Below are 23,053 nucleotides of genomic sequence, written 5' to 3' on the forward strand. Positions count from 1 at the left end.
ATCACCATGAAGATCTTGGCTTTCCCTTCCTTTTTTGTTACTGTTACTGTTATCTTCTTGTTAATACTGCACAGTTGGACATACTTGAATGTTGAATGCCTGTAAGCTGTATGATGACAATAAAAAAATAATAAAACATTTTTAAAAAACTAAAAAAAAAAACCTACTAGAATCTACTCTTGTAATTTTTGTATATGACCTCCTGTCCGGCAGCCGGCGCTGTTTTTTCCTCCGTCAGACCGAGAGCTCTAAAATCCGAAGGTCCCTTTAACGCAGCTCACATGGAGCAGTTGGCCGGTTGCTCCTCGCGTGCTGGCAGGTGAAGCATTCACGAACCAGACCGAGCAACGGACTCGAACCGGTCACTCTGCGTGTCCGCCCTGAATCTTCACACACCCGACTATTTAGAAGTTATTTTTCACTGTGAACTCGGTAGCTGAGGTTCAGATCCTCCCGGAGCGACTTTGTTTACATAACTGACAAGTGTAGCATACGTGGGTAGCCACACGGCGAAGGGACAACTCGTTAGTCTTTGCGGGTTTGTTAGAAGTATTGACGAAAGGATTGAGTGAGAGTGAAATCTTTGAAGTATCGACATGACAGAGGAACTGGAGCAAATTCTGTTACAGCTGACAGAGCCTGACAATGCCGTTATTCAGCAGGTAACGCCACAAATATAAGTTTGTCGAAGTTATTTTATTAGACAGGTGGAAAGTTTGACTACTTAAGCTAACGGTAAGATTAACGGTTATCGAATCAAGCTAGCTAACATAGCAACGTTAACGTTTGGTAACTTACAGCTGACTGTCAAATCATTGGTCCCTATATTTTTAAGTGTTGATATTAAAGTGTTTTTGTGTCTTGCCATGAGTTTTCCACTGTCCTTTTAAGTGGTCACTTGAAAGGAAAATCAAAGCTTAGATTGAGATCACCCTGTGATTTCTACAATAATGCACTGTGTGTGGCTGCAGGTTTATTTAATGAGGACCTCTTTTTCTTCTTCTTTTAGGCCACAGCCAAGCTGAAAGAGGCTTTCAAAGATCCAGCCAGTATTCCAGCCCTGTGTTCTGTCATGAGTGGTTCCCAAAACCCTCAGGTATTGTGAGCGCTAAAAGAGTTGTTCAAAGATAAAGGAAAATTATATCTTCACCTGCAATACAAATGTTACAGCTCTATGTAACTAAAACAAAAAATACACAACTAGGCACAGAATAAGTCACGCATGTGTAAACCATGTATGAACATTTTTCTACCTAAAATATACATATATATCCACACATGTAGAAAACTTACATCTACGTTGCATTTATATGAACACCAAATTGCACCTGCTGTAAGCCTTCTAAACAATGCCAGCAGAATAAAATCCAGGGACCCAGATATCCACCGTGTGGATCAATGCATAGGCCAGGCTCAAGAGTTCATACTGAGCTGTTGTTTGTTAACCATCCATCCGTCCATCCATTCATTCTCTATACACCGCTTTATCCTCACTAGGGTCGCGGGGGGTGCTGGAACCTATCCCAGCTGATTCGGGCGAAATGAGGGGACACCCTGGACAGGTCACCAGTCTGTTGCAGGGCTACACATACATACAAACAATCACTCTCACAATCACACCTACGGGCAATTTAGAATTATCAATTAACCTCAGCATATTTTTGGACTGTGGGAGGAAGCCGGAGTACCCGGAGAAAACCCACGCATGCACAGGGAGAACATGCAAACTCCATGCAGAAAGATCCCAGGCCCAGACTGGGATTTGAACTGGGGATCTTCTTGCTGCAAGGTGAAAGTGCTAACCACTATACCACTGTGCAGCCCTGTTTGTTAATCACTGTGATAGAAATGGGAATAGAAGACTGTTTAAAATGGTTGCTCTTACGTTTGTAGGATCTGTAAGTCAACCTGAAGGGCTGTAGCCTGAACATAAGATATGTAAGGCATCCTTCAAAATCGTTTTTCATTGATTGTGTAAGATGGGGGTTCTTTCTTCCCAATTCTTTTCATTCCTGTTTTAACCAAGCTGTTTATTTTTGACTTTAGCTGGACTGTGAGTGCACCACAGCTTGCTGTCATGCTGCATCTGATTGCATTCTCCGTGATAGTATTATAGAATTCTGGCACTGCAAATGTTTTTCCTACAGGAGCCATCATTTCCAGAACTAGTGTCTCTCTGTATGTGAGAAAAAAAGAGTGAAACGTCTATGCTCTCACTATTGTGTGCTCTCATCTACGTTAGCCAAGGAGCAAATATTATCTTCATTTTCCGCCTCACATCCAGGTTCGCCAGTCAGCTGCAGTGATGTTGAGAATGAGAGTGAAGAAACACTGGAAGAAGATCAGCCCTAATGACAGAGAGAGGTTTGCATTGTACCTTTAAAGAATAATTATCCACTGTTGTAGCACTGCATCCAGTTGGTAAGTTTGAAATGAAGTTGATTGTGCTGTAATTAAGATGTTGGCCTTTCTTATACAGCTTAAAGACAGTGGTGTTGCAGGCCTTCATGCAGGAAACAGAGTAAGCAATTAGTTGTAAATGATAAATGCAATGAAGTGTTACCTCTTGTGAAATGTTACTGAACTGTTCACTGCATCCCTGCTTTGCAGGCACTTAGTGCAGCACTCCATCTGCCAGCTGTGTGCCGTTATGGTTAAACATGAGACACCAGATCGCTGGCCTGCACTGCTGCAGCTTCTCAATGAGTCCACCAAGAGCAGCAACCCTCAAGATAGACAGGTACCCAAGTCATAGAACAGCTAGAAATGTAGATAAGATTAACTTACTGCTGCTTTTAAAGTTCACTCTGTTTTTTGCCAAACCACCTCCAAGTGATGGCTAAGCATGTCTGTCTACAGATATGCAAGTCTGCTCTCACATCGTATTTTTATTCTTGGGCCTAGCTCTGAAATATCAGGACACTTTTGTTCTTACAGGTTGGCCTCCTGCTGCTTAATAAGGTGATGGATTCCAATCCTGAGCCTTTCAAGCCTTACTACTGTCAGCTGCTGCAGCTGTTGGGTACTGTGTTACAGGACCATGAAAACCCAACAGCCTTGTACTACTGCATCCTCACCCTCACAGCCATCACTGCATACACTGGCACAGAAGAGATGGTGAGGAAATCATCCTGGTTTACTCTTTAACATCTGTCAGGAACAGTGTCAGATTTGCAAGTTGACTTTGAAATCATTACAAATAGGTTATACTTGCAGTTAAGTTTAGGAAAACCATTGCCTGAATTGTCATCCTTTTGAAGACACTTTTTGATGACATTTTACTGTGCTGTCATTTTCTAGAACCAGATGCGTTCTATCATCCCAAGTCTGATCGTTGCTCTGAAACAACTCATCCAGGCTGATCAGGTAAATTTTGAGATTTAAAAATGTTTCAGAAGTACTGATGTTCCTGTTCCCAGTCAAATGTAAAAGTATCGATAAACTAGACTTTCTAGATTGTTGTGTTTATCCGTGTCTGCACAGAACCAAGCCAGTGAGGCCATGGAGGTGTTTGATGAGCTCATGGAGAGTGAAGTATCCATCATCGTCCCTCATGTCACTGACATCGTCACATTCTTCTTGGAGGTAGGATTTGAATTTTGCTTTTCCCTGCCAGCTTTTTCTCCTGAATTTCATTTTAATTTCTGAACTGACAAATGCCATGTAATATGGGATGTTTGTGATTTGAATGCTCATAGAGTTTCACATCTATGTTTAAAAACCATATGTTTGTGTTAGGTGGGCAGTGACACCACGTTGAGTGATTCCCTGCGAGTGAAAGCTCTCTCTTGCATCGCCTTCCTCATCAAGTTGAAGAGCAAGGTAGTGTCACCCACCTGCACATATAGATACATGATCTATAGCTCTTTTTCAATTTGTAATAAATAACAAAGCCCAAAAGCAAGACAAAAGGTATTTAAAGTTTCTACAGTCCTGAAACATTTCAATTTTTATGGATCTGAGGAGATAGTGGACAACTGTTTCTTTTTCTTTCTTGATCGTGTTGGTCTTTTAAATGAGGTAAATATTTACACACAAATAGTTGTAGTAGATTTAATGCAATTAATTACACATTTTAGCTATATTTTAACTTTCCTGAGCTGTCTATAATTCTGAGGTAATGTTTTCATCTGAATTTGAGGACAGTTGCTCCATTATATACAGCATCAAGCAGCTTGACCAGAAAGAAAGTGCTTGGGTCAGTAGCACTTTCTTAACGAAGTTTTGGTTAAAAAAATGTTTCCCTACTTTACAGACGGTGATAAAGCAGAAGCTGCTGAACCCCATCCTGCAGGCCGTTTTCCCTGTACTGACAGCAGCTCCCCCACCTGGCGAGCAGGACCCAGAGGATGAGGAGGATGATGGTGGAGATGGCACAGACAATGAAAATCCCAAACACTGTGCTGCTCAGGTGGAGAAAAGTGTTTGAATTGTTTTGATACAGTTTGTGTTTTTCTGTTGCATATTGTTTTGTGTCCACACTGACTTTGCAGAAACTTACAGCAAACAGTTTGCAGCTCCGAGTAACCGTTTGTCTGTTTCCAGATTATTGACACTATGGCACTTCATATAGGTCCAGAGAAACTGTTCCAGCAGCTAGTAAGTCACCTAGATATTAAGAAACTGCCCTAGTGATTCACTAAGTAAGAGCCTTTACATGTATACGTGCTGTGTTGACAATGCATTATGCTGTCTTTTTGTAATAGATGCCCCTGACTCAGGCCTGCCTTGTCAGTGAAGACCCCTATCAGAGGAAGGGGGCCATCATGTGTCTGGCTGTACTGGCTGAAGGATGTGCAGACCACATACGCACTAAGTATGTTTCTCTTTTATTCAGTTTTTTCTTCAACAAACCTCATGTTTTGTAAGGGGACACAGCCTGTTTTTTTTGTCAATGGCTGGGTGTTGTATAACAATCACCAGGATTTAATCATGTTCACTCTCTTGTCTGGCACATCTACTGCAGGATGCTGTCATCTGTGCTGCAAACGGTATGTCAGAGTCTTTCTGACAGTAGTCGGGTGGTGCGCAGTGCCGGCCTTTTTGCCCTCGGACAATTCTCTGAGCATTTGCAGGTGACTCGCATCACACATCACATCATATACATTTGTTACTTTTGCACACATGCTTTAAAAATGTAGTACTTTGCTATTATGCTTTTAAAGATGTGTTTATGGAGAAATATTTTGATTATTTGCACATATTCTTGTATTGTGAGAAAGTACGCTCAAAGTTTAGACTGACTGTGTGTGCAGGAGTGGACAAAAGTTACATTACAATGTGGAATCCCTTTAGTACCACTTAACTTTTACTCAGGAGTCAATGCGCTACCCCAAATCCATAGTTTACAGAATACAACAGTTTTTATGATTATACTCAAGACCTCAGACCTTTTCTCAATTTCTTTTGTTTCCTGGTTTTCCTTCTCTGCTTCTTAGCCTGAAGTGAGCAAGTACTGTGCAGAGCTGATGCCTTTGCTGCTGGGCTACCTGTCCTCTTTAAATGACGCAAAGGTTGGCCACGTCACCAAAGCCTTTTATGCAATCGAGAACTTCATGGAGAACCTCGGTAAGCTTAAAAAAAAGGGTTGCCTACTGCTGAGGAAACGTGAAACCTCCAGAGATGTTAACTTTCCTGGCATCCTTTTGAAGGACTCAGATGCTCACTGAACCACCCAAAGCTCCACAATTTGGCTAAACAGCACTCAACAGCACATCATCAATATTTGTTTTAATATGTTTATTAGTGTCGACTTCTAAAGTTACCAGCATAAAATTGTTCGTGACACTTATTGAATGGAGAATCATTCAATAAAAAAATGATATCTCTTTTTTTTTTTTTTTTCTAAACAGGAGCTGACATCGAGCCCTACTTGCCCACCCTGATGGAAACTATGTTGTCTGCTCTCAACAACGCTGACAACCTTAAGATTAAAGAACTAGCTGTGTCTGCCATTGGTGCCATAGGTAAGATGGAGTCACTTATTTATTCTGAGACATTAGGAAATAGTTGTGCAGTTTTTCTTCCTCGTTCTGTAAGCTCGTGATTCAGCCAATGCCTTTGTGTCTTTTTCTCCTCTGACTTCATATATACATATATAGACAAATACAAGGTGACAGTCAAAGTCATCATAATAGTATAAATGTTAGCATCAGTTTGCTATTATGTTGGTGAACAGCTGTGTACTAACTGAAGACACAAGCTATCAAACAGAGATGTTATGGCTTAAATGTGAACAAAGTGACCCGCTCCCTGAATTCCTGTTAATTACTTTATCAGCCAATGCTGCCAAGGAGCTGCTGGTTCCTTATTTCCCTCCAGTGATTGAAAGCTTGAAGGGCTTTCTGACTACCACCACAGAGGAAATGAGGTCTCTGCAAACTCAGTCCTTGGGTAGGTATACTCTCCATATTTTCATCTAAACCTATTTTTTTTCTTTTCTTTAAAACTAGATTGTCTTCAACCACTTACCCCCTGGTGGTATTTTGTCAAGCAATTTCTGTATGTGCTGTGTGTCTGTACTCAAAGTAAGCCAACTACAAACACAACGGCATGGCTATATGAATAATGATCATGTTTTGTGGGTTCTCCCAGACACTCTGTCTGTGCTGGCCCGTACCATTGGCAAAGATGTCTTCAGTCCTCTTGGTGCAGAATGTGTTCAGCTGGGCCTTAACCTCACTAATACCACCGATGATCCTGACCTGAGACGCTGCACGTATGTAACTCAGTGTGGGTTTTTTTTTCTCTCCACTCATTTGGCCAGTCCTAAAATGAACAAAATTGACAATAAAAGCAAAAACAAAACACTGTTTAATATGTTAGACGATACAAAACAGCGTCACAATTTAAAAACACATATTTAGTTGTCTTCCCTTTAACAGAAGGGGTGTTCTCCTCCAGGCCAAAGCTGTTTCTCTGTTTAGCTGTGGTCTTCAGACAGTATTACATGTAGCTTCAACCCTCTCTAGATATCTACGATTTTCAGCAATTTTACCTTCACCCCTCTCTCTTTCTTTGTCAGGTATGGTCTGTATTCCGCTGTATCCACCTCCTGTCCTGACTGCCTGGTTCCTCACCTCTTTGCCATAACCACTGTTATGTTGCTCGCCCTGAAGTCCACTGAAGGCATCACGGTATACACACAGCTCTCTGAAAACATTTTTTGAAGCTATGCGTAATATAAACTACACAATGACTCACTTTTCATCCTCCTATCCTTCTTTTCAGGCACACTTTGAAGAGGACAAAACATTTGTCCTGCTGGACGATGACGACGACGACGAATGTGATGGAGATGATTTTTTGGAAGATCAGCGTGAGACAGATGTCCCTGATGTTTCAGGGTATGGTTCACCATATGTACACACACGTACGTACAGTTACTACCATGACCGAGCGAAAGATGGCTCTCACTCATCTGATGCCTCATCTGTCTGTCTCTCAGGTTCAGTGTGGAGAACGCCTACATTGATGAAAAGGAAGATGCCTGCGATGCTCTGGGAGAGATTGCCTTCAACACTGGGTAATAGATATTTAGAAATTGTTTAGTTTTGACACAATTCTTTTTCGGCTTCTGCCCCAGTTAGACTCTACTCTCAGCAAATGTATTACTAACATTACCAATTATGTTAAATGCACAGGTAAATCCTTTTTTTTTCTTTGGTGATGATGAATGTTTTTTGATTTCTGTTTTTTTTTTTTTCAGGATCCAGAATTTAAAAAAAAACCCAGTTATATTATGTCAGACATTTCTGTTTTGAGTATGCGTGTGTAATTTCCCACTCCTGTTGCTGTGTTTTCCCCTGACAGTGTTGCCTTCCAGCCCTTCCTGGAGTCCATCTTCCAGCAAGTTTATGAGATGAGAGATGTAAGTCATTCTGGCTGGCTGTTCGGCCCAATCATCCCTCTCTGTCTAATATACTGTGAAAGTGACATTGTGGTTGTATTTGTGCATACACTGTTCCTCCACAGGTGTATGTCTGGTTTTAAATAGAAGTGTCTGTAGGTCAGGGCTCCAGACTAACTTTTTTTCCAAGGAGCACAGTGGCCCCTAACTTAAATTTTAGGAGCGGCAGCGGAAAATTTAGGGGCCCACACCAAAATCAACTTGCAAAGTAAATATTCATATTTCCTCTCATTTTCAATGTATTACTGATAAATACTTGAACACTAAATGCAGAAACTAGAATGTTTTCAATTATAAGTAGAAAAACACTCAGAGTGCAGTCCTCCACCAAGGCCGCTCAGTGACGTATCATTTCAGACGGATGAAATCTTTAATTAAAAAAATGACCTTGTGCTGAGCACAGGTATGTGTTATGCATGTGCATTTTATGTATTTATACCGAATCACATGTAAATTGGTCTTATAAAGGTCTATTGATCAGCCCTAGCTGGGATAGGCTCCAGCACCCCCCACAACCCTAGTGAGGATAAAGCGGTGTATAGAGGATGGATGGATGGATGGATGGATGGATGGATGGATGGATGGATGGATGGATGGTCAGCCCTGCTGTTGGTGGACTAATACTGCTAGTTTTGAATGCCTTAGTTTGTCTTAGGGTATATTTGAAAGCTGTTGTAACACATGTAAATTATCTGTGAATTTTTTAATTATCTACTCTTTCTCTTCCTTGAAAATCTCATAGATGATTAAATGGGGTATGTTACCATCAGCTCCCCACAGTAAGGTTAAGTCTGTATCTAAGTTTATACCCTATTAGTCCTTGGGCCAGGACCCAAAATTTCAGATATCGGTACCACCCGAGGTGACCAATTCTTTTTGGTATTTTTAACTTGCTATGTCTCTAGTTTGCATTTTGATATGATAGCCCTTCCATACTCACAGCTAAATATATGTTATCACTCGTTTAATGGACATGACCCACAATGAAATGCATGGAGTCTGAGCCAAAAGCCCTATCAACACGACAGGACAATCTGATGGGATTTTTCTTCTTTGCGAAAAAATATGAAACGGCACATGCTGCACATGACCTGCATAATAACTTTACAGCACAGAACAATACTATAACAAACATGAGACTGAGAAAGATTTCGTTGCTATGGTAACAAGATTTTCTGTAAGCAGGACGGAACTATAAAATAGTGAAAATTTGACAAAGAATTTCAAAATTAAATTCTAATGAAGTTGGGTCTGATGTTTAATTATTATAATAGATTATATGTACATTATATTTCTCACAGTTTTGTTTGATTATTGAGTTATATTTAATGCATCACACTGCAGTTGATGTATGTACCTGCTAATATACTGTTAATCCTATACTAAATTAACTGGATAAACTTTTAAACTTAACCCCATAGGCTATGGTCTACAGTACAGATACTGTATATTGCCATAGATGGTACAATTGATTCATTTACTCATGACCAGGTGATGGGTCCTTCTGTGTAAACAAGCAGCATCCATTAAAGCCCAGTGTTGCATTTTTGCACCACAGAAAGAAATCTCTAAAAATCACAAGTAGAGTTGAAGACAAAATTATTAGGCCCGCCATGAAATTTAAGATTTTTTTTTTAATTCTCAAGCACTATTAAACAAATCAAGGAATTTTTAACACAGATTTTCCAGATATCCTAGTTTTATTTTTGAGCTTGCAATATTTTATTTTGCACACAGAAACAAGATTATTTAATAAAAACCAAAAACTACCAGGGTCATTATTAGCCCCCTTCATACTAACAGTCGGTTGTGTATCATTTTTGCTGGATAACGGCTTCCAGTCATCTGTTGGAGTTTGTAACGAGTCTCTGACATCTCCTGAGGAATCCCAGCCCGTTCTTCTTTGACAAACCTCTCAGCTCCTCCAGATCTGATGGTCTTCTGGCATGGACCTTGGTCTTCAGTTGACCCCACAGATTTTCAATGGGATCCCAGTCAGGGCTTTGTACAGGCCAGTCAGTCACGTTCGCTTTGGTCTTCTGGAGGGAGATCTTCACCAGGAGCAACGTGTTTTCCTCTTACCTCAGAAGACATGCTTGTTGAATGCCCCTGCCACTGGTTCTGATAAAGACACTTAGCACAGCGCGGGGATTGGTCAGCAGACTTTAGGCTCTTAATTCCAGTAGTTAGAATTGGTTTGACCAACAAGATAAATATCCCACGTGGACTAATGATGAATAGTAAAATATATAGTGTATCAGCCAGCCTCCCCTCATTATTCACCCCACAGTTTCTGTTGACAGATTCTTGTTTACTGGGGTCTTGGTAGAAAATAGATGTCTTTAGAGGAGAAGGTAATCGCTGTCATGGGAAGTTGAACCTGAGCTTTCCAGTTATGAGATGGTTCCTCTACTTGTGACCCCATTAACCTGCCTTTTTTGTGAATATGCTTGGATCTGTTTGTTCTGTAACTTGATGCCTTTTTCTACCCTCCCTGGCTTCCCTCCCTCGCTAGTTTCCCCACGAGGACGTCCGCAGGGCAGCGTTTGGAGCCATGGGCCAGTTTTGTCGAGCTCAGCACAAAGTGTGGCAGGAGAATCCCACTGAGGCCAACCACGAGGGTAATACAGAAATGGGCAGTGCTGCTTTCTGCTGTAGTGGAGATTAATGAACAAAATCAAGGCAGACGAGATATACAGTGCAAATACTGAAAGATAAAAACTAGATAACATAGAAATATTCTTACTTATATGAGCCTGTTTTTCTTGCTTGTCATTCTTGTACCTCGTGTCCCTCATGCAGCCCTGTTGAAGCTGCTGGAAGTGGTGCTTCCTTGCTTTGTGGAAACGGTTCGAACAGAACCTGAACGCCAGGTTGTGATGAGCGTCCTGGAATCCATGAACGGTGTCATCGAGTCCTGCAAGGGGGAGGTTTTCAGAAATCCATCACACCTTAAGGAGATCAGCTATGTTATCCGCGATGTGCTCAAGAAAAAGGTGAGGCGATGGGAAGTTGTCAAAGCTAAGCTTGCTGAAATAGTCTTTGATCTACTTGGATGAATGTTGATCTACAAAACCTCAGATAATTATTTTTGTTTTCTCTCTGTCCACTTCAGATAGCTTGCCAGGATGGTGGTGGCGATGATGCTGATGATGAAGACCAACAGGTGCTGCAAACTTGTCATGAACATTGACATATATTTACTCGTTATATACAAGGGATCTGTTGTTGACTGTCACCATATTCATTAGAGCAGATATATGCACATTTTTTATGCTGTACACTGATGAGTATGTGATGACATTATTGGATGCAACATGCTCATGTATTCCTGTGAAGGTGAATGGAGAAAATACTGGACTCCACAATAAGCACAAGAGCTTCAGTATCTTCTGCTGCCTCCCACATTTAAGTGTCCTCACAGTGCAGTGATACAGGCAATATAAAAATACTCACCATAATGTGTAAAGTATACGAGTGAGGGATGATAGTTAAGAGAAGGTTTTCCAGCTCTGTTTTATTACGTCCTATAAGAGCTAAAGTTTTTTTCTTCTCCGTTTCTTTTTCTTGTCCAGTTAATCAGTGTGTTTTGTGTTGATGTGCTGTCTGTTTCAGGCTGAGTTTGATGGCATGCTCCAGGAGTTTGCGGGGGAAGGAATCCCCTTGGTGGCCTCTGCTGTTCCTGCTGACAGCTTTGCCCCTTTCCTCAATGACCTGCTGCCTCTCATCATGGGCAAAACTGTGAGTTTGAACGCACTGGCCAGCACACGGCTTTGACAGAAGCCCACTTACTCCATCACTTTGTTTTTTTTAAAACTCTCCCAGTCGTCTGCAAATGTTGTCGCTGCATCTGCTGATCACTCACAAAGGAGAGAAGTGATCCACACGGAACTACAAGCTCAGTTTCAGGAGAATGACTGCTTAAATGAAAAAAAGGGTGGCAGTGGTTGCTTGAAAATGTGATTGCTTTCATAGAAACAAGGATGCTCTGTATCACAGCCTGCGCGGCTCAGCAGTTTAAAAGGCAGAAGACAAACAAGTGAATTTGGATTTGCGTGTCATCAGTAAGTGTTAGCTTGTCCCTTCAATGAAAAAAAAGAAACACTGGAGTAGCAGAAAGATGACATTGTTTCTGTATTCATGAGGTGCTTCACATCTGTAAAACAAGCTTCTGACTGACAAAACACTTAGCTGCAGCAAAGGAAGCTGTCAGAATCATTTGTAGAGCTCTACACAGGACACTTTTCTTAACCCTTTGATGCGAAGTGCAGGTCAAGAGATACCCATTTTCCATTGGATTTGAGTCACTTTTGACCCATGTTGTGAATGAAAAGGTTAATAGGACTAGATCTGTGACCAGTGCCTCCTGCTCCCGTCGAATATTTTGACCATTCACACCCAACGGTATAGAGATTCACTGCTTGTGTGTCTTGCTTAGTAACAAATTCATACCTGCTGGTGATTATGTGAGTGAATGACAATTGCATTGATAAGAATTACTCATTCTAGTGTGGTAAGTACACCGCTAATACATTCTGCAGTCGTATCTTGCATGGAGAAGTGCTTTGTCTTTGAAGGACAGCCTGCATTGACTGAGGAGAACAGAGCAGAATGCCATATATGTGCCTGCTTGCCACAACTAAGTAGAATTCTTCTCTTATTGTCGGTCACAAAAAAATCTGTCCATTGTCAGACTGGCCTTGCTTTGCTTTGAATTGTAAAAACCTGATTTAATCTTCTCTCAAGTGTATTTCTGGCTCCTTGCTCCCACCTACAGCAAAGATAAAACTACCCATTCCTGTGAGATTTGTGTTGGACTCCACATGACCTGCAGGATCCCGCCTCAGGCTTGTCCTGTAGTGTAATGTGATATTGATACAAACCTTTAAAGTTAAGGTAGTCTTTGATGTCTCCTATTCTGGTTACTGTCATGCTCACACTTTCACTTTCTTCATAGAAATCCACAGGCACAGTGGCAGAACGATCCTTCTCTCTGGGTACAATTGGAGAAATCCTCCAAGCTCTAGTGACTTCCCCTGGAGGCCAAGGCCTGGCAGGCCGACTGTCCAACCGTTTGCTCCCTGTGCTGGTGGCTGGAGTGCGGGACAGCGATCCTGAGGTCCGCAACAACAGCGTGTTTGGACTGGGATGCCTGGCTCAGGCTGCTGGACCCATCGTTGTGACGTATCCTTCTGAGCCAAGTCTGATTCTGTCTTCATACGTGTTTTTTTTTTCTTTATTTGAAATGGCATAACGCCTGGTCCTTAGCAAAGTGTGTTCCAGAGACTATCCCATGATGCTGTCTGTGTTTTCCAACATGCTGTCTAAGGAGTCAGACGCCAGGGTGATTGACAACCTGTGTGGTGCCCTCTGCAGGATGATCCTGAGCAATGTGGAAGCTGTCCCTCTGGAGCAGGTATGCACATCAAGCAACTGATGTCTGTTAGTTATGAAAGTATTCAGAAGCAGGAAATTCACTGCAAACTCAACAACTGAACTGCATGTGTTGTTCAATCAAATGACGTAGCTTTGCTCTCTGGCAGGTTGTTCCTGCTCTGGCGGCTCGTCTTCCACTCAAAGAAGACATGGAGGAGAACAAGACGGTGTTCAGCTGCCTGGCTTTGCTCTACACACACAGTCCTGCTCTGGTACAGTAGAAACCTCATCTACCTCTGGATTTAACATTTCCGTTGAAGAGAGGATGTGTGTAAAGATTGTGCCTCTGTTTAGATCCAAGCTATAGATAGTGATACTTCATAAAAAATGTTTATGTGTGGTGTAGGATTTCTTGATATGTGTTTGTAAGGGTTTTCTCCAACAATTATAGCCGTAAGATTATAACAATCACTGCATGAAAAGCCAGATTATCGACCTTGTGAATTCCGGAAAACCTACCTAGTTCTCCACTGTTCTTGGCTGTTCTCAGGCTGTGAACAACCAGTCAGCACAGGCTGAGAACGGCCTAAAGCAGAACATGTTTGTGGGGCAGGGGTGTGGGTGTGTGGGGCAAGGGGGGGGATATTTCACACCTAGGGCAAGGCAGAGGTGTGAAAAGTAATTAGCATCTAGCCTGCCTGTCTCCTGTAAGTCAGGACACCGATTGCATGAAACAAGACATGGCTGCAGAAAAATACTGTGTCATGATTGGTTGATACATCTGTTGCTATTGGTCAACCCCTGGGCTGTGAAAACGCCTGTGATGTGCAGCAGTGTTCCTTACATCAGCCTCAAGCCTCGCTTGTAGGACAGGGCACAGGTTGGATAAGTCCTGGCTGTGGAAGGATGGAGGCCACACTATCCATCCACACACCCCGCCAATGCTGCCGTCCTCCTCATCTGACATCATGTCAGCTGTGATGCCCTTCCATAAGTCCTCTTTATCTGGAGCAAGGACCGTCTTCCTGGCATCCAGCAGCTGTGAAGACAATCAGTACAAGGAATCAATACATTTACTAATGTAACAGAAAAATAATGTCATAGTGACCGGCAATACTATTCTAACCACATTTTATTTAAAACACACAATGGCATGAATCAAACTAATATCGCTTACACTCTGGCGACTCCGGGCAGAAGACTTCATGGCCTCCGCCTGATCCGCCATGTTGGGTTGACTGTAGCGATAGTTCCTCCGTAGAGTTTCAAAATGCATTTTACAAGCAGCTGGAAAACAGTTAAATGAAGCCGTTATTAGCTTTATTATTATTATTTCCTGCTGTTTTCAGTTTGTTAGCTTTTGTTGCTGTTGATAACTTGTCAGATAACTTGGAAAAAATTTTATACGGGATACTTACATAGAAAGCCGTCTGTCTCCACATGCTCCACATCTGGACTTGCAGCCAAAGTTTTAACTAAATATGTCCTGACTGCCCAGTAGTCATGCTGCTCTGCATGGAGTTTGAGATGTAGGATTTTGACAGTGTTAAGTGCCAGTGATGCGCTTTGATTTTACTTTTATAAAAGCTGCATGAACCGATTCAAATAAAGTATAAACTTCATAGTTTTGTTTGCGTAGGGTCCTTTTTCTCTAAAAACCAGTTCAAGTGTGAAAAGTCAACCCCACCCCCAACCCCCTACCTTACACCCTCCACACCCACCAACCCTCCCACCGCAGACACACACCCATCAGTCTGATTTGCATTTTTATAGCTCACAGCATTTTCATTGACACTGGAAAGCCCCCCCCCCCCCCCCGCCTTGGAGATCATTGTCCTATTCCTGACAATTCTCAGTAGTTTTTTGCGCTTCCCGCAAATTGCTTTTTTCAGTGTCGTTAACTGTCGAAAATCCCCCCTTTCATGCAGCGTAAATAGATTGTTTCATGCATCAGGGAGGGAATGATAGACCGAGTACGACTTTCCACCTCTACCACATGAACTTTTAAGTCACACAGTGTCTTGGTGTCTCAGCTTCACTGATCAAAGCAGGCCTCGTCTCCACTGTGTCTGTGAAGATGTTGAATCTGTTCTTGTCCTTTTCCACTGTTGATAATGGCTGGTGGATCCTACAGTGGCCTGGGGAAATATGTTTACTGCCTAGTAGGAAGACTTTATGAAAGATGTTGACAACAAACACACGTAGGGTGTGTAATTCTTCTGCATTAATAGTCCTAGAGCTGTGTGATGCTTTGAATGATGCATTGTATGGACCACCATCAGGCCAACCTGTCTTTAATTTTTTTTAATTAAATGTTACGTGTTAAACAGCATTTCTTTACAATCCACCATAAGATCATGACAGGATCCTCAAACCTAAAGAATTTAAATAAATGTGGACACAATGCAGAAACATGAAACTCAGAGCAGACTTCACAAACACTCGCTCAGATGAAAATCCTGAACTTTACAGTTTGTCTCACATTGTGTACATTCAGTCCAAGCCTTACATATTAAATGCTACCATGTGCTTTTTAAAAATCTCCTTTTCCCTTTCAGGTTGTGAAGGTGATGAATCAGATAGTTGCTGCTTCCAGTCATGTCTTGGACCATAAGGATGTTGATAAAGGTGAAGATTTCTTTGACAACATGAAGCCGGTTTTATCAGAAGGCACTGGCAGTCACCCTCTTTGAACGGAGTACTTCAGGCTCAATATTGTTCAAACTATCTGTGCTTCAGTTGTTCTCAAAACAGAGAAAACACAACATGGCTCGCATTTTCTCTCACTGGTCACCCTCAGTCATCATCACTGCTCTCCTCTTTCAGTAATCTATATTCAGTGTTTCCTTGTCCTCCACAGAAACCCAGAACGCTGCGGTTCTACTGATGAAACAATTTGCCCAGAACCACTGCGCAGAGTTCCAGGCAGCTGTGAGGTCTCTTCCAGCAGAGCAGCAGGCCAAACTGAGTGCAGCCGTCACTGCCTCATAACCCTCACACACCCTTCCCCTCTGACGTTTTATACTGTAGGTGGAAAAAGGGACAGTCGTGTGTGAAGTTTCCCCTAAAATGATCTAAATACAGCACTTGAACCATTCTGTTCTGACTATTATTACATTCAGCAGTTCTGCTTCTCACTATTAATTTATTTGCTTCTATGCATGCTACGTTGAAGTGTTATTATTTACAAGTTCTGGTTTTCCATCCGGTGTATTCTGTTTTGTTTTCTGTTATTCCTTTAAAGTGCTACCAGTAATTGTTGCTCTTCCACTGTTTGGAAAAACCTCTGGCTTTACTATCAGAGTGTGAAGCAATTTCATCTCCTGGTAAATATCATTTTTCATGACCATCTACCAATTTAAATCTGTTACCTGTGGAGTCCTATGTGCTTTTTCCCTAGCATTGCCTTATTCAGAGATTTCCCTGCCGCTTACAAACGGGGTTCTGTTCCAGCCTAACGACCTGTGGAGCTCCCTGATGAACTAAAAACTGCACTTACTTTACCCTTAATGCGCTCTGTTAATGCTCAGCAAGAACTCTGGAGTATTGGTGCTACTTTTTAGTATTTACAAACAATATCCTGCAGTACAAATTGAAGAAGGCTTTTACAAATGCTTCCAGTATATAACAAGATACTATATCGCCGTCTAGATTGACCGTGCACTTAATGTCAGTCCATTCAGTCTCACAGAGAGGGAGAGTGCCGACATGTTGAAGCCTCTAAATAAATGCAAACTTGCATCACAAATGTGCTTTGCTGTGGACAATTTGAACATTTACATCGCCCTGTTGTTTTAGTACTTCTGAAAAAGCGTAACCAAATGTTCGGCCTGTAGTCACATTACACTGCACTCCTCTTTTATCGGGGACGATGGATGCTGCTCCTCAGATCTCCCGTTGTCCCTGATCCTCGGTGACACCGGGCTGCTGGTTCTCAGCGTCCAGCGCCATCGTCATCTGCACCGGTGTCAGTCCGTTCTCTGTTGACACACACAGGTAGAAAACATGTTTTTAACGGTTTCACGTTGTGCAAAATCCACTTTATACTTGCTTCAACATGGGGTTAAAAGCGGAAGTATTCTAGACAGGTGAGACTTGCATTGTTAAAAACATACGGGACCTTATAAGCACATTTGGTATTTAACACGCATGTGAATGTCACAGGGACAAATTCCACACGTGTATGTCCACGAAGGTTTGCGCAAAACAAAAATGTATTTTTGTTGTCTAGTTTGCAGATCTGTGTCACAGCAGGCCTCGTTTTCTGTCTGGAAGCATCGAATTCTGCCTTGAGAGATAAATAAAACTTTCATTCGAACAAGTCAACCAGATCATTTACAACTTCCTGACCAGCCCGATCACGAATCCCCGTGAGACCGGGTTGTCCTGACACAGTTGAGGTCCGAGGTTTTGTTTGGACGCCGATGTAATGTTTGGGGTGATCTCATTTCAGTTTACAGCACAACACTGTGGTCAGTTCACGCTATCTGACGTCTCACAGAGTGACTTGCAGATCTGTTTTCCTCCTTCAAATGTTCAGTTTTTGGGAGAAATCTGAATCCAGAAGCCCTAGCAGAAATGACATTAGCCCTGGTGTTGTCCTGCGGGTCAAAACTGACCTGTTTTAAAGTTTGAAAATGTGGAAAACATATGTTTTTACAGTGAAATTCCTTCACATTTTCAACATTTTTGGGAAATCTTTGAGCATTTTTTGGTGGAAAAAAAGGAAATGTTAAAAATGTTTCTGAAGAACATTCACCTAAAAATCAACCAAAAATCCAGCGAATTTCGCTGGATTTTTGGTTGATTTTTAGGTGAATGTTCTTACGAGAATATTAGAAGTTTCACTGATATATGTGATCATTTAGATATTTTTAGGATTTTTTTGGAAGATTTTTACTCATTTTTTTTTTGAAAATATCTGCCAGAATTTTCTTACCAAATTTGGGGAATTTTTTAAAAATACAACTTTTAAGGAATTATTGGAATTTTCTTCTTGAAGGTTTTACAAATTTTCAGAAATTTGGAGAGTTTTTTTTGTGTGTGGAATTTTTGGATTTTTTTCAGACAAGGAAACAATATTTTTTGGTGCCCGTAAATGAAGACAACAGGAGGGTTAATAGTCTTTATCTGAATGGATTAAAGCTGCTCCCAGACCTGCGTGTCTCTGTCTCCAGGGCAGAATATTCATCCCGGTGCGGCAGAAGGAGCGGTCGGTGTGGGCCTCGGTGCTGTACAGAACCTCCTGGAGCTGTTTGTCTCCTGGTTTCTGGGCTTTCACTCGCACCTAAAACCAAATTAACACACACTGGCTTCATTTTACGTCTCTTCACATCCCTGCAGATGAATGTTGAAGTCCTAAGCGTTTTGTCAAAATCTTACCAAGTCTATTTGTCCTATTTTTAGTCAAAATGTCTCATCCCACCGGATTTAAGATAAATTCACTTAACAAGTGACATTACAGCAAGATGGAGGGACTTGTTTTATGACAATGCATCTTGAATATCTTAAGTCAAGCAATCTTGAAATTATCTTGTTCTGAGTTATATTTTACAAGAAAACTCAAAATAAGTTTAACCCTGGTGTCGTCCTGCGGGTCAAAATTGACCCGTTTTAAAGTTTCAAAATCTGGAAAAAGTATATTTTCACAGTGAAATGTCAGATGTTCAGATTTTCAACATTTTTGGGCAATTTTTGAAAATTTTTGGGTTAAAAAAAAATGTTTAAAAAATGTTTCTTAAAGAATGTTCACAAAAAATAAAAAAATTGTTTTCTTGTGAATGTTCTTAAAGAAAATAAATGTTTTGCTGATATATATGTCATAATTTTAGATATTTTTAGGATTTTTTGGAATATTTTACAAGAATTGTCTTGCCAAATTTGGGGGATTTTTTTAAAATGAAACTTTTAAGGAACTATTGGAATTTTCTTCCTGAAGATTTTGCGAATTTTCAGAAATTTTCAGGATTTTTTTTGCTGATTTTATTCTGGATTTTTTTCAGACAAGGAAACAATATTCTTTGACGTTTGTAAATGAGGCAAGGTTAATACATCCCAAATTAGGAGGTTACACGAAAGCAAAAAATCTATTTTTGAGTTAAAAATTGCTTTTTTTTTAAGCATGTCTGGCTTATTTTAAGACACCAAAGCTTGACAGTCCTGATAAAATAAAGCTTAAAATTAGTTTTCCCAGCTAATTTTTAGATCTCAAGATTCTAAATATATCTTATGTCAACAAATCGTACCAAACCATTTTTCACTTGTGCTGTTGGCAATTTTTTTCACTTATTTCAAGGTAGAAGTTCCTTGAAATAAGTTGTTTTTTTCTTGTTTTGAGAGGGGCATTTTTTTCAGTGTACCTCCAGGATGGTGATCTCTTTCTCCTTCAGCTTCCCTGCTTTGTTCTTCACCTGGGTCTTCTTGGTGTCCACCCACACCACCCTCTCCTTCACCTCTGACCTGGACACACACACATAACATGAGCACACACAGCCTTGTTTGAATAAATGTTCTACGGAGCCCCTCTGGTGACATGGTAAAAAAATAAATTGTGGCCACAATTTACTTAATTTTTTTTTTACCATGTCACCAGAGGGGTTCCGTATGTTCCTCATGCACTTATACTCACTCTTGGATGCCCAGGTCGGCCAGCGTGGTGTCCAGGAAGGGGAAGGGTTGCTTGGCCGGGTCAGGCTGTACCTGGATGGGCAGCGTCACCGCCATGGGAATGTCCCACTCCAGCTCCACTCTCACCATCAGGTTTCGAGGAGGCTCCTTCCCTGCTTGCCCGTTGGCCTCTCCCTCCTCCACCGAGCGTTTTGTCTCGTCTGCAGCCAGCTTGACTCGCTGATCTGTATCTCAGAGATCCTCTTCGGCTTGTGTGATCTGATGGTCCTTATACGCTGCAGATGCTTTCTCTCCTCCTCCTCTTCCTCCTCTGGGCGATTCAGAGCTCTTCTGATGATAGAGGCCCCTGGAAAGCGTGGATGTGTGATGCGTACAGGCTGGTGTTGTGCCCTGCAGGCTGATATAAGCAGCAGGGGTGGATGTGGGTTATGTGTCGCTGTGATGTTATGTTTATTACCCTGTCAGAAGGGCTGATGGACGGAGGGTGGTGTTTGTGCTGCCAGGGGTCCCGCTGGGTTATCAGTGTGACCGAGGCCAGGCTGAAGTCACAGTGTTAAGTTTTGCTTCTAAATTGAGGAAATATGTGGCCTCAAGTAGGTGAGAAATAAATGATTTGACTTGATGGATTCTTGCTTTTGAAACGGAGTGGCTGAGCAGAGGTGGAGCCGGACTGAGACGTACACAGGAGAGCAAATCATTTTCATCCTCCTTCAGACTGCCATGTAGAAATATCTATGAGCACTTCTACACAATATAATAATTACTCTGCCAAGGAACGTGGTGGAGTTATGTGACGATCGGTTTACATTTGTCTGTTCTGTTATTCCATCTTTGTGCAACATTACTCAAAAACAGACGAACAGGTTTGGACGAAATCAGCCCCCCAGAGGGTCCAATCAGGCCTGTAGGACGACTTTGTTAAGTGTGAAAATTACAGAGAAGACATTAACTGCAAACTGTAAATTTGAAAAATTATATATGTTGAAATAACTTCTATACCACGACAAATAGTTTTGATCATAAAATAAAACACTAGATTGCTCATTGTTCTTTTGCCATTTTGTGTCTCATTTTTCAAATATTTTGTCCCGTTTGTGTCATTTATGTCATTTTTTGTCTCCTTTTTGTCCATTTTATGTCCTTTTTGTCTGACTTTTTCCTCTTTTTTGTTTTGTTTCGTGTCATTTGTCTCATTTTTTGTCATTTTGTTTCTCGCTTTTGCCGTTTTGTGTCTCATTTTTGTAATATTTTGTCCTGTTTTTGTTTTTTGTATTTTTTTATAGTAAAATAATACGTCATTCAGTTCCAAGATGCTGTGATTAAATACTTTCTGCCTTTGTAGATCCACTGTGATCTGTAGGTTGTCATGTGCAAATGAAATCTGAGGCATGATGTTGTTGACGTTGTTGCGCTTATTTTTCTAAAGAAATTCCAGTTTGTTTACAATGTTTTGTAAAAAGGTAATTCCTTAAATGTGAACATTTTTGCACTAAAACAAAGGAAAACTTTGGAGTTGTTGTTATTTATCGGTGATTATGCTGTGATTTTAGTGGTCCGGCCCACTGGAGATCATACTGGGCTGAATGTGGATCCTGAACTAAGATGAGTTTGACAGCCCTGGTTCAAGAAATCCCTTCAGACAGCTCCAGATCCAGCATGGACAGCCTCATTAACTCTGCTGCAGATGTGTGAATCCAACTGAGCTGTGATTTCTGCTCTATGATGTCACTCTCCATCTGGCCATTATCATCTGCACTTATATTCAGACTCGCTTGTTTCATGAGATGTTGTGCATTAGAACAACAAATACTTACTTTCTTATGTCCTTTTTTACTTTTTGTTTGGTGTGGATTACTTGATGTAAGTATTTTTTAAAAGAAAACAGTCGAAATTCTTTGATTGAAACTTCTTAAATGTGGATAATTTCTGAATATCTTTGGTTTGCAGACAAAAGCTTGGGCTTTGATCAACACTTTTCACCATTTTCTGACATTTTATGCACCAAATAGTTGGAATTATTATTTTTTTTAAATGACAAATGAATTGTCAGTGAGAACAATGGTGTCCATCCAGCCTTTACTTTCTTTGTGTGTGTGTGTCAGTCTTGCATTGTTCAGCAGTTTTATTCTTTCAAGACTTCTTCAAAGTAGGTCTCATCCCTGCAGTCTCTCTGTCTGTATGAGAGCTTCAGCTAAATCCACAGCTAAGCCTAAATCATGCAATATAATCAACAGAAACATGTGCAGGTACAGCTTCTTTATTTACACAGGAACAGATCCCGTCTACACTTTGCAACAACAATAAAACTAAACGTGACTCGCTACAAAATCACTTGAACTGCTGTGTTGTATGGGGTTTTTGCTGTTAACCCTTAGATGCATAAGTTGGTCAAAAATGACAATTTTTTTTTTTTTGCAATATCTTTGTAATGAAAAAATTCATTCATTTTTCAGCTATTCCTGAAAAAACACATTCTTGATTTCACTCCATTTAAATTTTTAAGTTATCTTTGATATTTTTAAAGAAAATGTAATATTTGTATTACTACCCCAAGCCCTTTATCACTGATAATATTGTAGAAGAGGTGATGTGATGCACAAACTTGGAGCAACAGCTGGAGGAAAAGAGTGGAGAAATATTTTCAAAACAGACGTTGACATTCTTCTGTTGCTGTTCTGTGTAATGTTCTTTTTTTTCAATTGTCAAAATGTTCAAAATGTGTTATAAAGTGAAAAATAAACAGATTTCAAACATGAAATCATTCAAAAATACAATACAAACAATAATACAAATGATTATTCCAAACAAAATGACAAGAATACCATAAAAACACATTGATTCTTATACAGAGTGACAAAAAAAATCAGGAACTTTTTAACAATCCAATAAAACCGAGAGTGATGGAAGAAAAATATTTTATTCATAGTAATTGAAACCTTAAAACATCCCATTTAAGAAACGATGATGGAATTTTCATTTTTTAAAAATTACTTCTTGTAGATGGCGTCCTCCTGTATGAATGCATTCTTGAAATGTGCTGTTGAGATTCCTCATTGACCGCTGCAACATCTCAGCTTGGATACTGTGAATTTCATCCTGAATTCTCTGTTTTAACTCATCCAGAGTTCTTGGTCGAGTCGT

The 23,053-nt window shown here is 40.8% G+C and overlaps 2 protein-coding genes across 3 annotated transcripts; one reads left to right on the top strand and one right to left on the bottom strand.

The window, feature by feature from the left end:
* The first annotated feature begins 266 nt into the window (after positions 1 to 266).
* ipo4 (importin 4) lies at positions 267 to 17,611 on the top strand. Of its 2 annotated transcripts, none has more exons than XM_051940165.1 (30): positions 267 to 662; positions 1,010 to 1,096; positions 2,285 to 2,364; positions 2,480 to 2,521; positions 2,611 to 2,740; positions 2,938 to 3,117; positions 3,301 to 3,366; positions 3,484 to 3,585; positions 3,739 to 3,822; positions 4,256 to 4,411; positions 4,546 to 4,599; positions 4,707 to 4,816; positions 4,967 to 5,075; positions 5,439 to 5,568; positions 5,853 to 5,966; positions 6,280 to 6,393; positions 6,595 to 6,718; positions 7,025 to 7,136; positions 7,231 to 7,346; positions 7,448 to 7,525; positions 7,813 to 7,870; positions 10,425 to 10,530; positions 10,712 to 10,905; positions 11,025 to 11,075; positions 11,525 to 11,650; positions 12,867 to 13,093; positions 13,193 to 13,325; positions 13,453 to 13,557; positions 15,844 to 15,913; positions 16,146 to 17,611. In XM_051940165.1, exons 1-30 carry the CDS (start codon positions 597 to 599, stop codon positions 16,274 to 16,276), a joined length of 3,255 nt encoding a protein of 1,084 aa, XP_051796125.1. In that variant the 5' UTR covers positions 267 to 596; the 3' UTR covers positions 16,277 to 17,611. The 2 variants fall into 2 exon arrangements, with proteins under 2 accessions (XP_051796125.1, XP_051796126.1); XM_051940166.1 differs by lacking the exon at positions 267 to 662 and adding an exon at positions 1,498 to 1,789.
* Positions 17,612 to 18,115: 504 nt separating this feature from the next.
* si:ch211-196f5.2 (uncharacterized protein LOC556372 homolog) lies at positions 18,116 to 20,245 on the bottom strand. Its single transcript, XM_051940183.1, has 3 exons — positions 19,914 to 20,245; positions 19,645 to 19,744; positions 18,116 to 18,572 (listed from the first exon to the last, which is right to left on the bottom strand). The coding sequence occupies exons 1-3, from the start codon at positions 20,039 to 20,041 to the stop codon at positions 18,402 to 18,404; spliced, it is 399 nt and encodes a 132-aa protein (XP_051796143.1). The 5' UTR covers positions 20,042 to 20,245; the 3' UTR covers positions 18,116 to 18,401.
* Between the last annotated feature and the right edge of the window lie 2,808 nt (positions 20,246 to 23,053).

The sequence above is a fragment of the Acanthochromis polyacanthus genome, chromosome 20 (genome assembly GCF_021347895.1).
Source record: "Acanthochromis polyacanthus isolate Apoly-LR-REF ecotype Palm Island chromosome 20, KAUST_Apoly_ChrSc, whole genome shotgun sequence".
In the NCBI taxonomy this organism is placed as follows: Eukaryota; Metazoa; Chordata; class Actinopteri; family Pomacentridae; genus Acanthochromis; species Acanthochromis polyacanthus.

Excerpts from the sequence above, each read along its gene's own strand:
- ipo4 (XM_051940165.1), top strand. The coding sequence starts at position 597 with ATGACAGAGGAACTGGAGCAAATTCTGTTACAGCTGACAGAGCCTGAC. Across the intron at positions 663-1,009 it reads ACAATGCCGTTATTCAGCAG|GCCACAGCCAAGCTGAAAGA; the intron begins GTAACGCCACAA and ends TTCTTCTTTTAG. Across the intron at positions 15,914-16,145 it reads CCATAAGGATGTTGATAAAG|AAACCCAGAACGCTGCGGTT; the intron begins GTGAAGATTTCT and ends TGTCCTCCACAG.
- si:ch211-196f5.2 (XM_051940183.1), bottom strand. The coding sequence starts at position 20,041 with ATGGTGAGAGTGGAGCTGGAGTGGGACATTCCCATGGCGGTGACGCTG. Across the intron at positions 19,745-19,913 it reads GCCGACCTGGGCATCCAAGA|GTCAGAGGTGAAGGAGAGGG; the intron begins GTGAGTATAAGT and ends GTGTGTGTCCAG. Across the intron at positions 18,573-19,644 it reads AAGAGATCACCATCCTGGAG|GTGCGAGTGAAAGCCCAGAA; the intron begins GTACACTGAAAA and ends ATTTGGTTTTAG.